The 14,801-nt window shown below is 47.9% G+C and overlaps 1 protein-coding gene across 1 annotated transcript in view; it reads left to right on the top strand.

Moving 5' to 3' along the window:
* The first annotated feature begins 286 nt into the window (after positions 1–286).
* The window catches only part of CPSF1 (cleavage and polyadenylation specific factor 1), a 62,711-nt gene continuing 48,196 nt past the window's right edge, over positions 287–14,801 (top strand). The window contains 15 exon segments of the mRNA XM_061573308.1: positions 287–444; positions 1,653–1,821; positions 2,703–2,730; positions 2,983–3,116; positions 3,766–3,846; positions 4,033–4,184; positions 4,684–4,830; positions 5,758–5,897; positions 6,635–6,745; positions 7,432–7,525; positions 8,428–8,515; positions 9,019–9,138; positions 11,621–11,669; positions 13,069–13,163; positions 13,296–13,370. Of these exon segments, the coding sequence (XP_061429292.1) occupies positions 1,678–1,821; positions 2,703–2,730; positions 2,983–3,116; positions 3,766–3,846; positions 4,033–4,184; positions 4,684–4,830; positions 5,758–5,897; positions 6,635–6,745; positions 7,432–7,525; positions 8,428–8,515; positions 9,019–9,138; positions 11,621–11,669; positions 13,069–13,163; positions 13,296–13,370 (1,458 nt within the window). The 5' untranslated portion in view covers positions 287–444; positions 1,653–1,677.

The following is a 14,801-nucleotide window of genomic DNA, read 5'->3' as shown; positions in this document are numbered from 1 at the left end:
TTTTATATGTTATGTTTCGGCTTGGGTCTAATTGTCAACGCTCAACTCACGTTGGCTGTAAATCACCACGGCCCCTTACGTTATGGCAAGCCTCGGGGCCACTTCTTGGAGTCGTGGAGTTCTGCTATTACGATTAGGGTACATTTTATTAAAGCGTGTTTTAAAGTATTTTAAATATTACTTGTTTAAAATATTTTCACAGCCATCAATAAAGTTAGTGAGGGGGGGGGGTGACGTCACTTCGCGGGCCATGGGATGAGGCCGCCTCAGTGCTGTCGATAAAGTTGTTGAGGCGTGACGTCACGCGCTGCGCGTGCATCCCCCAGTGCACAGCAGCGATGCCGCATGTAGCGACTGATTGAATGGTGATTGCGTGCGTTGTAAACTTTCTTCTACGTACAAGGGAACAACAACAACTCATTGAAAACAAGGCTGATTGATAAGGTGAGGCAACGGGCTTCGGATTGCTCGCGTGAGCGGATTTGCGACGTTTCGAATTGATCCCGACAACCCCCCCATTAGTTTCTGTGCACCAGCTCCGCTCGACTTGTTTAGGCCTCTCTCGCTTCATTCGCCCGCGAGCGATTTGCCCGATTAAAAGGCGCTCCACTCGAGTTAGAAGCACCCCGTAAACCCTTTACCCATGTCGGCACGCTCGTACGAATACGATCGTACGCAGCCGCGACGGTGTTACAAGACGCACTCGCAACTTTTGCCCTAAAACGTAGTCGGGGAGAGAGAGGCGAGCGCGTCTTGTGATGCGGTGTATACGGCACTGCCAGAGTATTGAGCGCGGTTGTCTTGATTATAATGTGCTTTTTAAGACGCCCGGGAGGGTATACACTGCGGAGATGGAGCGATGAGATCATCGACTCGTGTGCAAGCAGGTTTTCTAGACGGGTAGCGTGAGAGATGGAGGCGGCTCTGGGAGGTCTCCATTCAGCAGTGGATAGAGCAATGCTGCCGATGGCTCGATAACTCGCTGATGCTTATGATGGAGTGTACATGGGGGTCCTATTTGTCGTTCCACTGCTGGATGAGGCCCCTTCCCCACGCAGTCGTGGGGCTTGTTTGATTTGGTCCGAGTAGATCCGTTTCATGAGTGGGAGACATAAACATTACCTCCGTTCTATGTTATGCTTTAATCATGAGCCCAGCAGTATGTGTTCAAGCAAGTAAACTTTAGACCAGCTTGATAAAAGGCGTCACTTTTGGCGTCATCTGGTCCAACACCATGTGAGACTAGGCTCTAAGGAAAGCTGTCTCGTGTGTGGACCAATCAACTTCAAGGACAGTGCATACATTATCAGAGTTGTGTTTTTTGTTTGCATTCCGACTGCAGGTATGGTGGTCAATGCAAACATGACTCCTTGTAAAAAAGGTGTCAGTTTTATTGCCAGATAAAAGGGTAAAAAAACAATTATCATATTTTGATACTGGCAAATGAGGTTCCAATGGTTTAGACCAGCTTGATTAGCATGGTTGCATACGTACGGTGCGAAAGAAGTTCAACATACATACAGCAGAGTCGGGTAATACCGTATATATATAGGCTGCTGTGGTGCATCATGGGCAACGACATATATGAATCACACAAGTGGGTCGGTATTGTGATGCCTCTGAAGCTGTGCGGCGTGTGTTGTGCGTTGCAGGTTCTTGGCTGCTGCAGGCCCCGCCATGTACTCTGTGCACAGGAAGGTGCACCCGCCCACAGGGCTGGAGCACGCCGTCTATTGCCACTTCTTCTCGAGCCAAGAACGTAACCTGGTGGTGGCCGGTGGCTCTCAGCTGCAGATCTACCGCCTCATCCATGACACCGAGGTAGCCTCCGCTGTGTTTCGTTCATTCTAGATTTGAAGTTTTCGTGACCGCAAGGATCCATACTCTTTGGTTCTTTCGGTAAAGTCACGTCGGTGAAAAATAAAAAAATAAAATAAATTAAATCACGACGTTTCGATTGCAACACAAGCAATCATCATCAGGTGTGAAAACCACGGCAAGAAATATTTTTTATTTTTCACCTACATGACTTTACCAAAAGAACCAAAGAGTATGTGTGTTTCGTTCGTTCACGAATAATTGGCACGGCAGGTTGTCAGGCACACCTGGGGATTGGACCAAGGCTGGCATGTCCGGAAATTGAACCTTGTCAGCATATCATAAACTAAACTTCTTTTTTTAACTATTAAACGATTTAAGGTATAAGGGGAAGTCCTGAACTTTCTTGCTCCAGTCACGGCTGGCAGAAGGGCTACCACTCCAGGGTGCTGTAGAGGAGAGCTCTTTTTCGCTGGCAAGATGGCTTGGAAAAAGTACGAGAAACCCATACTTTACCCAGCACAAAGGTGGATTTGCTCTATGTTAACGTTGATTGACGTAATTTACTTGGATAATTACTTTCACACAAATTGCTTGTGTATTGCTCGTCTGGTTTGACGATTAAAATGACTTGGGACATAATTTCTACGTGCTGTCAGAATTATTTCTGGCAGTGCATAGTGCGTGTATACCGATTTTTGCTACCTATTATATCTTTTTTATGCATTTATTGCATTTTTTAAGATACATATATAAAACAAACCAAACATGCAAAATTACATTCTCTTGTCTTAAAGTCAAGCTGTCTTCACGCTAAAACAAGCATATGGTAACTTAAGTCATTGCATTCTGACGACTAACATTGTTGTTTAATTTCTTTGCAGTCTGTATCAAAAGGAGAAAAGCCAACAGGTAAACTCTTCTGAATTATGCACTGTAACCTATCCGTTTCATTCCCTCTGCAAGAAATTATTGTGTTTGTTTGTACCTGTATGATTAATCTGTAAAAGATTATGTTTAGGAAGATATTTAACTGTACTTTGCCACGCTGGTCAGTGCAGGTTGTTGGAGATACTTGAATGACTGGGTGGAATGAACTACTCGTGTTCAGGTAACCCCATCCAGCAGTGGATTGATCGTGGCTTGATGAAATGTGCGCTGCAGATGGAAAGCCTCGCAAGGACAAGCTGGAGTTCATGTCATCCTTCTCACTCTTCGGGAACATCATGTCCATGGCGAGCGTGCGGCTCAGCGGTTCGTCGCGCGACGCGCTCCTGCTGGCCTTCATGGACGCGAAGGTCTCGAGCACCCACGGACATGCTCGCCCTGCTTCGCCTTGTAGGCCAGGAGTGGGGAACCTACCACCCGCGAGCCGTTAGCTGGCCATTAGCAACTTAACTTCATACGGCTCGCAGCCACACGAGGTCGACCACTTTTAAACGGTCCACAAACGATGATATTCCATCTCTGATGCGATGTGGTTTTGAGTTGCACCACGTTCTGCGTGATGATGTCCGTGTTAATGTAACGGCAGTGCTTATCCAGTGGACAACACATGTTGGGGGGAGGGGGCATGATTTTGAGCAGTAGAGGGCAATGTAAATAAAATCCATTGTTGTGCTATACTTCTATTCTCCTGCATCTTTGCTCCCTGCCCTCACCAACCTTCACTGATTGGTGAAGTTTGGTCACAAACCCCAATGACTGACACTGCATGGGGGGGGGGCCCTCATCCAGCAGGGGATTGTCAAAACGATTACACTTTCAATATTTGTGCACACCTATTCTATCTTTTGCACATATTCTGTAGCCGGTTTTATTGTTTTTATGTACTTCAGGTCTGCCTTGCAAAATAGGCTTGCTGATCCAACGAGCTCTGACCTGGTGGTACACATTAAGAATGAATGAATGCATTGACCAATGCAATTGTGTTGTGATTGCGTGCAGCTGTCGGTGGTGGAGTACGATCCAGCAACCCACGATCTGAAAACTCTCTCCCTACATTACTTTGAGGAAGATGAAATCAAGGTAAGATCGGACAAACACCAACGCTTTTGTGTGTGACACCCAGGCTCTTTGTTCAGAGTTGTGTGCCCTCCGTGTGTGACGGCCTGTTTGTTTTAGGTTCGAATTTTTGCTACGCCACGGTCGTTATGGTCGGACTGTGTGCCCGCTCCGTGTGTAACGCCGTGGTTGTTGTGCCGTTGTGTGCAGGATGGGTTCCACGGCAACGTGCACGTGCCGGTGGTGCGCGTGGACCCGGACGCGCGCTGTGCCGCCATGCTGGTGTACGGCACGCGGCTCGTTGTGCTGCCCTTCCGCCGTGAGACGCTCGCCGATGAGGCCGAGGGGGGCGTCTCCGAGGGGTGCGAGCCGTGCACCACCACTTTATAGGGCACCAGTCCAATGCACTCAGTCGTACACTACACTGGTACACTACTGCAGAGTGCTGTGTAATTGTACCAGTACGATACTACACAGTGCTGTGTGAATGTACTAGTATACTACACCAGTATACTACTGCAGTGTGCTGCAGCAAAATGTAATTGTTGGTTGAACTTGGACACTTGGTGCATTAACATGTCCATGATAGAATTAGCGTAGTTAACCAACTCTCAAACTTCCAATACGCTTACCAACTTGGAAGATTTAAACAGCCATTCTACATTCATGTGTCTCCTTCGTTGCGCATGTGGTTTACATTCGGAGTGATCTGCCACCCTGGAGGAGCCTTCCCGTTGGCTGGGTCACGAGCCGCGTCTTGCTTTCGGACGCGACTCGTTACCCCGTCTGTTCGTTGTTGCTCGCTAACTTTGCACCCCCACCCGCTGCCATGACCCCCGTTGCGCTGTTCCCCGCGTGCAGGCAGAAGCCGAGCCTGCTGCCCAGCTACGTGATCGACCTGCGGGGCCTAGACGAGAAGCTCCTCAACGTCCTCGACATGCAGTTCCTGCACGGCTACTACGAGCCCACCCTTCTCATCCTCTTCGAGCCCAACCAGACGTGGCCCGGGTGAGTGTCCGGCCTCGACGAAGCCATTACGTCTCTCGCTCACGCCCGGCCTATTCCACAGCTCGCTCTCGTGGTTATCCGCTGCATTGAGGTTTGATCGTGCTTGAGGAAAGGATGAAAAGGAGGTCTTTATGCGTGCGCGCTGGTTTCATTATCGGCTGTTCCGTACACGTAGGGTGTCAACGACGGGTAATTTTAGAATGCGACGCCTGCACACAATGCCCTACTCTTGCGGGTGACCTGACTGCGTTTGTATTCATTACGGCTCTTGCATGCGCGATAATAATCTGGGCACCCGGTGGATCCGAACCGCAAACTTTTGCAACCAGCAGCAAAGGCACGGCCACTTGGCCCGCGCGCCCCATACGTTGCGCACGCCTGCGATGAATGTACCACGTATCGGTTATACTCTTTGGTTCTTTCGGTAAAGTCACGTAGGTGAAAAAAAAGAATGAAAAAAATATATATAAATAACAAAATTGAATCACGACGTTTCGGAAGCAACACAAGCTTCCGTCATCAGGTGGGACAACCACAGTAAGAAACAAAAATTGCTGTAGTGGGCAAAGAGAGCTGTTTGTGACAAGCGATTATATAAGGTAAGAGGGGGGGAGAGCTCCTGTTGAGACACGGCTGGTGAGACACAATGCCTGAGCAGGCCTGGGGGGGGGGAAGTAGAGTGCTCCAGAAACTGGGAATGCGGGTATGGAAGCAAGCTATAAAAGCAATTAGGATTTTACCTGGTTAATAACATCCTTCCAATGATTGCTCAATTTGAATCCATCCTCTCGGTTGAAGTTATGTCTGTGTTTGTATATCTGGATGGCTTCATGAACAAACCTTTGATACTTCAAATCTAGAATGACACGTGTCGGTTGTCGAGGGAGTGGTGTTGACGTACTTCACTGATGCATTCACCGCCTGCAGCCGAGTGGCAGTCCGGCAAGACACGTGTGGGATCGTGGCCATCTCGCTCAACATCGCCCAGAGGGTGCACCCCATCATCTGGTCGCTCAGCAGCCTTCCCTTCGACTGCACGCAGGCCCTGGCCGTCCCCAAGCCGATCGGTTCGCAAGGATAATCTCACTGCCGCACACCTCCTTTGTAGACGGAGGCTGTACACGTCACTTCCTGTCTTCATGGGGCTAGACGATATCGAGGGGTGCAGTGGTTGCGTAGCGGGTTTGCGCACTGTGCAGCACCTGGTGATATGAATTAGATTCCCGGCCATTGTTAACATCGGTGGCGAGCAATAGCTTAACCGGTCTTGGATTATTTTTCCTTCATAGTTCACGCTGCTCAGCATGGTGAAGTATGGTCAGTCACAGCGTGGGGAGGCCTTCATCCACCAGTAGATTGACAAAGAATTATAATTGATTATTTTCATAGTGTTATATTTTTTTAAGTATAGGAATTACTCGCAAGTCAATCAAGGACCGCAGTATAATTGAGCAGCTGAATTAGAATTTATTCTAAAAATATAAGAATAACTCTCCAGCAAAATAATGACCACAACCCATTTGTCAATAACACCGCCGTGAAGAGAAAAAAATATTAAATATAAATCCACTCAATCTCTCTGTCCATCACTGATACGAAGAAGGGCCATTGACCAAAGATCGCCAACTATTTTATGTTTTTATGACTCTTTAGCACGGTATTATTGACGAATGTGTTGGGCTAAAATAGCTTGAGCTGCACAACACACGTGTATTGACATCCCACGAGAGCGGTGGGCTGAGTGGACGTTGCGGAGGCGGAGGCAGGCTAGACTGCTCCGGTCGGGGCCGGTGTTTCTCGACAGGTGGCGTGGTCATCTTCGCCGTCAACTCTCTTCTGTACATGAACCAGAGCGTCCCACCGTACGGCGCCTCCCTCAACAGCATCACGCACGGCTCCACCGCCTTTCCACTGCGTGAGCCTCCTACCCCGAATGTGCATTTACAAACATGTTTTTACGACATTTTTGCTGTGCACAACAACAAAGGTCTGCTGCAGAAGGTTGGGCGACAAAAAACAACCGCACGTGAATATCCGCCAGGCCCATGTACCCGACGCGTCCTGTTTAATGGTGGCGGTGGGTGGGGGGGACAGACAACCCGGGGACCGAATGTGCATTTTTAATGTCACGGTGGTTGGACGTTGATGCGTGTAATGATAATATTGAGCAGGTGATTGTCGTACACATGTATGTATGTATGTTGAACTTAATTGGCACCGTATGTAGCCAACCGTGCTAATCGGAGGTGTGGCGTATGGACAACAAACTAACACACTAAAGTTGTTTTAAAGAAAATAGTTTTCAATCTTGATCTTGATTTAAAAGTGCATAGCTCCAGTGGCTTCCTAATATTGGAAAGGAAGATCGTTCCAGACGGCCGCAGCGTGTTCTGAAAATACCGGGCTCGTCCAGGGCTGTAGTTCCCCGGGTCTATCTTACATCTGCTTTCTCAATAAAACCCCATGCAATAGAGACTAAGTTGAACCCATTTACAATTTTATTGCGCGACGATTTATGTTCAATTATATTCTTTGCTATTTCGACAACTACAGTTAAACGCACATGAACTGGAGCACGGCCGTCGTGTTTGCACGCGACAGGTATTCAAGATGGCGTGAAGATGACGCTGGACTGCGCGCAGGCCACGTTTGTTTCCTACGACAAGATCGTCATCTCCCTCAAGGGAGGAGAAATGTGAGTCGTGAAACTCTCGTCGCGTTGGTGTGCTTCGCGTCCGAAGACGGCTCCGCTGACGGTCTCGTGGCGTGCGCTCATGACCATGGCCGGATGTATGTTGAACTTCTTCCGCACCATACATAGCCAACCGCGCTAATCGGAGGTGCGGGAGGAAAGACAACAAACTAAACACAAAAAGCAGTTCTAAAGAATTGAGTTTTCAATGTAGATTTAAAAGTGCAGAGCTCCAGTGGCTACTTTATATCGGAAGGAAGAGCATTCCAGGCTGCCGCAGAAGCGCATCTGAAAGCGCCGCGATGCGGCGACCATCTTTGTTCGGTGGCTAGCCAAAAGCCGCTGCTGCAAAGACGACCGGAGTTCGCGTGATGATTTATGCTCCTTGACAAGATGCGGGAGTGGAAGTATCTCTCTCCCTTTCCTGCACTGGTCGCAACTTGTAGCTTGACGTTTTGAAGGAATGTGATCGCCTGCCCAGAATTAAATTGACGTTTGCTTGCGTTAAAATTTATTCCCAATTCTGTGAAGTGATTGCTCATTTAGAAGAGCACGTTATCCAAAACGCAGTTTCATACTTCAGTCGGACCTGATGGCATACTGCCAAACGCTTTTAAATTAGCACGAAGTGAGGTTCTGACATGGTTTATTGTAAATCTTCTCTTTAACTTGTGAATTATGTCCAATACAGTGCATGATGATTGGAAATCGTCTTCTATCCATCTGCTAGATAGGTACAGAGCAGTCAACGGTACAAATAACTAAAGACTGTCATTCAATTTTTGCTCACTGTCAAAGGTCCTAGAACAGTTAGTGAAAAAAGATCTTGTGTTTTTTTTAGAGGCAGGATTTTGTGACGTGAATCATGACGGCCTGGTTCGTGTGTGTTTGGTTTCTTCAGTCAGTTACGTTCTGACGCTGATCATCGATGGTATGAGGAGTGTGCGGAGCTTCCACTTCGACAAGGCGGCCGCCAGCGTCCTCACCACGTGTGTAAGTGCGCCCCCTCAAATCCGCGCGTGCTCTTCACATTCACTTCCACTTTCTCCGCCGGTACCTATGTTTCTGATACCCATGTCATCGGTACATCATCCCTTTGTCGCAGGGTGCATAGCACAGCGTTCGTGACGCAATCCGCTCCTGCAAAGTGGCCCTCAAACCAACTCCTTATTCCCTATGGCTTGCGAATATAACACGTTTGGTCGATTTCATATGGCACGCTTTATAACGCTAGATATTGTGGTCAAGCCATGCATTGGAATTGATAATTTTCTGAAACCATCTTGATATATAGAGGAGTGCAGAGCTTGAGCGGGTGGAATTTGGCACCTGCTCCGCCATCTGGCTGCCTTTCTGATGTGCCCGCGGTTCCTCCTTGAGCCTCTTTGAGTCGGGAGCAAACCCTGCGGGGGGCGGTGGTAGTGGCGACGTGTTCCAAAGTCGGTGTTCATTTTGCGCTGGTGCCACGGCCCTTGGCACCGGTGGTTGGTCCACAGATGCTGACGATGGAACCCGGCTACCTGTTCCTGGGCTCCCGGCTGGGCAACTCGCTGCTCTTGAAGTACACGGAGAAGCTGACCGAGTCGGCCGCCGAAACGATGAGCAAAGACAAACCGGTGAGCCGAGCAGCGCCTTCGTTTACTTATATTGGCACTTTCCAGCTTCGGTGGAAAGTGTAACAGGGCACGTGGGCAGAAGGGCGGGAGGTTGTGGTGGAGTACAATAACTCCCATTAAGACGATCCAATGTGAACAAAATCCGGTATAAATTGCCATTCCTATTCAGGAATAATGTAGCAGCAAAAAAACCCTCCCAAATGATTTTAAAGCGTTGCTTGCGCCTTCCCTGGAAGAACTGCTATGCAAGCCCTGTTGCCTTCTTTTCTGAGCCCTTGGCGTGAGCCGCTACTGATTTTATCGCGGATTTAATATGTTTGAGGATAAACGCATGTTGGAAGGTGTGGCAGGAATCCATACACGTCCCTCTTTAAACTTACGTTGCCATTTTCTCCCAACGTTATCCCGTGAGGGCTATCAGTGTCACGCCATGAGACGAAGAATCCAATCGGATCGCTCGCAGAGCAGTGCAATCTTTCGTGTTTGGAGAACGGCCCGTGGAAGCGGATATCACTGAACTACCTGTGAGATCTCTTGAAGCGTCCTGTAGTCCACACAGTGGAGGGTAGTACTTTCACACCAGCTCTGCACGTGAGTGTAACGGCCATCGCATAACAAACCTATATTAATTCAGCGGGTGCGTAATTGCTGGGCCAGGCGGTAGCGTCCTTGGTGGCCATGTGTAGTCATCGTAGAGCACTGCTGAATTTAGTCAGTGGACAGCCATAAAGTTACACGACACTGTTTAGGGCCACAGCTGTGGTGTGGGTTGTCACGAAGGCCCCAACGGCGGAGGTTGGGCTTGCACAGGGACCTCGCCCTTTGTCCGGAACCTATCCAGCAAGGGCCCACTGAAGGCTTGGCAGGGTAAAACCAGCTGGACAAGACTGTAGGGTCCGCGATAAGAGACTGAATTCTCAGAGCTGAAATATAGCCATATTAATCGCCGAACAAAAGTTTGCGTGCGATGTTTTATTTGAACGCGGTCCTTGGTAACTGGGCTGAGACCGTCAACTCAGCTACACCTGGAGGCCCAGGACCTCAGCGGTGCCGGCTCGACGCTCTGACCTCTGAGCCATCCGGCCGCTTGTCGAGCAGTGCTCTCTACAATGACCGCCGATCATGAATACGGCCGCGCCGATGCCATTGATGTAACAGGCGCACGCTCGTCCCTGGGAGCTCCTACCCACCTTGTTAACGTTGTGTGGAGCTGCGAGTTTTTAATCGTTATTGGCAATAGTCCAATTGCTTTGTGGTGAATAGGCTTTCTTTTTCCTTTAACGATCTAGATATATTTATCTCTCTGCAGTGTCTGTATATCGTAACATTCGTGTTGATCAAAGGGAAATAAAAAAAAGTGAGCCCTGTTTTGTCATTACGGCAAAATGATCTCATGAGTCTGAACATTTATTATCGCAAACTCTTTATGACTCCAGTCTATCATGAATGCGTACTCATCACATGCAGCAAGCTCTTTGGAATAACACTTTTTTAACTGTTCAGGCTCACTGTAATCGGTCCAAACAATGCTCAAGTAGCTTGGCAAAAACAGCTTGGGTAATGTTAAAACCAGAGCTGATCTTTTAGAGGCTCATTGATGTCCTCTTGCTTAACCAGGTGAGATAACTCATCAGCGTTCGATAGCTCATTCGCCGACCACTAAAGCTTATAACCGGCTTTCGCCAACGCAGCACAACTCCAGGCCTCTGAGCTCGCTTGGCAGGCTGAGATTGTGAGCTCAGCTACCCACTAGTGGGCTGTTAAATCATCATTTCCATTATCTACTCAATACCAACGTGTTGCTATTACCTGTCTCGCCTCTTATTGATTGAGGTGAGACGTGATTGAATAGATCTGCTCAAACTATGGAGAGAAGGGAGCCCTGCGTACCGTTTGAATTCCCCGGCGTTCAGTTCTGCCTTAGGAATAGACGCCTGCGGCCCTTGGTCAATCCACTGCCTCCCCCACACCTTGTGATTCCTAGGGGTTATTTGACCCCGCTTCACCACCCTGGTCAGTGCGGGTTGTTGCAGGTGGCGGAAACACAGACAGGGTTCGCGAGGTACACCGCAAAGGCACGGGTTTTTGCCTGCGCTGCCCTCTGCTGCTCACCACAGTAGCCCCCACGGCCTGTACCAACTTGCGTGTGCATGGCGGTTGCTCATTCAATCACTCATCCAGGCTCACACCCTGCTTGGCTCCTGAGAGAGATGAGAGGAGATTGGGTGTGCATTCTGGGTGATTTGGTCATACAAACAAGTACGTTTCATCAGGCCCCCCCCGTGTTAGAAAGTGAAGTATCCAACTCCTATTAAATCGCTCTCTCTCTGGCATCTCTATTTACGTGCCACGGAGAAGTTCCATTGCACCAAAATGTCTCCATACCGTTTATATCTCATTTGAAGGCTGCGGTTTTGCTGACGAATGTGTCGAGTTTTTTCGTTCTTCGACTTTTAACTGTTGAACAACTGTGTTCCATTAGGAGGAGCCGCCCAACAAAAGGAAACGCACGGATGCCGGAGACTGGATGGGTAAGAGAGAGCGCAGTACAGTACGACACCACGGATAGAAATACGCGTTAAGATAATTTGGCTGCTATAAATTTCCACACGATAAGGCACTTTTTTATTTAAAGCTTTCGTGACTGCATGGATTCATATTCTTGGTTTTTTCGGTAAAGTCACGTAGAAGGGAAACAATACAATAATAAAATATAATATAAACAATAAAATTCTCACGACCGTTTCGATTGCAACACAAGCAATCATCATCAGTGTGATGAGAATTTTATTGTTTTATATTTTTATTATTTTATTGTTTCCCTTCTATGTGACTTTACCGAAAGAACCAAGCATATAAGATAAGCCACTCCGTCGAGCTATCATTTGTGGCCAGGCCGCTTCTGAAAAATAGCTATTATAACTCAGTGGGCCCTACCTGGTCAAATAAACATGGTGTAAGAGTACTCTTTGGTTCTTTCGGTAAAGTCACGTAGGTATAAAGTATAAAATAAATTAAATCGCGACGTTTCGGACGCAACACAAGCGTCCGTCATCAGGCGGGACAACCACAGCAAGAAACAATTGCTGAAGTGGGCTCGAATGGTGTAAGAGTTTAACAATATCAATCAGACTGTCCGAGGTCTGAGGTATCAGCGCATGGGTCGAAAGGTCACTTATTTGAACACTGATAGAAAATGGCAGCTATGCCGTGCAGAAGTAGGGTCCTGGAAAAATCATGAGGCGCAAACTTTTTTTAACATCGGGGCAAAAATTATTTGCTGTGCCTTAGAAGTAAGCGACTGTACGCGAGATTAAGATCGCACGACTGTGTTTAACGGTCGGATTTGTGGCCATCTCTTGAACGAGACAAAAAAATTTAAACATTTGTCATTAACACTGCCTTCAAAGAAAATAATATAAATAGGCGACGTTTCAGGCAGTCGCCCTCCTGTCCTCTCTCTTTATGTGCCATGAAGAAGGGCCATTGCCTGAAACGTCACCCACCTTGTACTTTTCCTTTCAATGCCACAGCGTGATTGACAGATGTGTCTAGTTTTTTGTTAATTTAATCAGGTCTCTCTCTGTGTTTTACCTAGAAGGGTTTATCAGCAGTAAGTTGTGCGTGTGCGAGGGTTAGCGCACTGCGCTACAAACCTGGCAACCCAATTTCCATTCCAGCTCACGGCCACCACCAATACTTTTGACAATTATCTGGACCTCAGCCTCAAATGAGTACCTAGTGTGGTGTGTCGTAAACATCGCCACTGGGGAGACAAAGGCGGCGGGGCGTGGTGCTGGCCACCCACCCGCCCTCGTGTGCCGTGCCAGCCTTTATTGGTGCCACTCGCAAACTTGACTCCAGCAGTGCTGTTAAGGCTACACGGCGGATTTTTGTTCTTGTTTACGCTTATTATTTGTTCCTCGTTAGCCAAGAATGTGGCGCTGCTCGACGACATGGATGAAATCGAGGTGTACGGGAGCGAGGCGCAGTCTGGCACTCAGCTGGCCACCTACTCCTTCGAGGTAGCGTCAACGCACGGCCATAACGAACGCACGGATGGCACGAGCGCGCGTGTACAGTGCCGAGTGTGCTTCAATGACTCAACGTACTTTAAAACCGTTTCGTGACCCACGTGTGTGCCCTTTATCACCCAGGTGTGCGACAGCATCCTCAACATCGGGCCCTGCGCCAATGTAGCCATGGGGGAGCCGGCCTTTCTATCCGAGGAGGTCAGTGTTTGCGTGTATCCAGGGACACCAAATTGTTCACGAGTTTATTTAGACTTTACCGTGAGCAGCGGAATGATGCCGTGGTGTGATGAGTAGCGCATGCTGGAGTTGCGATCCAGAGGTCGCCGGCTCTGTTCGGTCTCCCGGCGCGGCGGTTGAAATGATGGACAAGATTCTTAAATCTCCCCCACCGCCTCTGCCCACCCAGCAGTGTGAATTGCCGCACCGCAGCCGATCGAGGAGCTCGCCGTGTGGTGATGTAAAGTGTGGGCACTCTTGGTAAAATAGTTCTCTTGAGCTCGCTGTAATGGTGGAAGGCCCTTACGCTGGCAGTGGCGTTAACAAGACATTGCACCTTTAGCTTTCACTACGAGGAGTACGGTGAGACCTCATCGTGGAGCGGACAGCACAGTCTTAATAATTTCCCAACCCAAGAACCTGAAAATGTGTGGAAATCGTTTCGTCGTGTGTCCAGGAGTGAGTTTCGGTTTGAGACATTACACATTTTGGTTATTATAATTTTAAAGATAGTTTTGAATCTTTGTCAGATATTTGGATAGTTGACATTTTGTATAAATGTCAAATGTCTTCGTGCTAACAATAATGTTTATTTGTATGTATGTTTGTAAGTATGTCATACCTGTCAACCCCTGATCAGTGCCTACCTTATTACAGACCAATTCAAACCTTATTGGTCACTCTGTGCCCTTCTAAATCTCAACGTTCATCCTACACAGTCCCATCACACGGGAGAAACACAAAAAAAATTACTCAATTTCCCTGTACAAGAATACGGGTAAACTGTATGGGTTGACAGGTATGGTATAGTATGTTTGTATGTATGTATTTGAACAGCTTTCGCACCGCATGCAGCCAACCGTGCTAATTGGAGATACTGCGTGAAACCATTTTTGGTGGGAAATGTGTGGGAGCGACGTCATATCAGTGACATCATTTTCGGTTTTTATCACGGTTGGCTACGTACGGTGCAAAAGAAGTTCAACATACATTATACATGCATCCAAAATGTGGTATCTACTCCCGATATTTTTTGGAGGATTTTGTCGGATGAGTAAAAAAAACTGGAGCCAATTCCTCGGAGAGACAGAATGTGCAGCCACACGTGCAGACCAACGTATCGGAGATTAGTTGGGGTGGGGAAAATGTCACATTGCTTAAATTCAGATTTGAAGCTGAAAGCAAGGCGATTAATGCGGAGAAAGGCAAGAAACAGAACTGTAATGATGAGGCCTCACCGTGTTACCATCCATTTACTCATGTCTCATTAGCACCGTGGTGTAAAATTACACCAGACCTCTGGGGTCAATTACAGCTGTAATTGTGCCGTTGGTAATGAATTTGCTTTCACAACGTAATTGTAATTCGGTGACAATGCTGCTGCAGTTGTAATTATATTTGACCCCGGGTCTC

Source organism: Lethenteron reissneri, chromosome 52 (genome assembly GCF_015708825.2).
Source record: "Lethenteron reissneri isolate LAM-NWPU_2019-01 chromosome 52, ASM1570882v1, whole genome shotgun sequence".
In the NCBI taxonomy this organism is placed as follows: Eukaryota; Metazoa; Chordata; class Hyperoartia; order Petromyzontiformes; family Petromyzontidae; genus Lethenteron; species Lethenteron reissneri.
The sequence above is the reverse complement of the archived record's forward strand: the minus strand, read 5'-3'. Positions and strand labels throughout refer to the sequence as shown.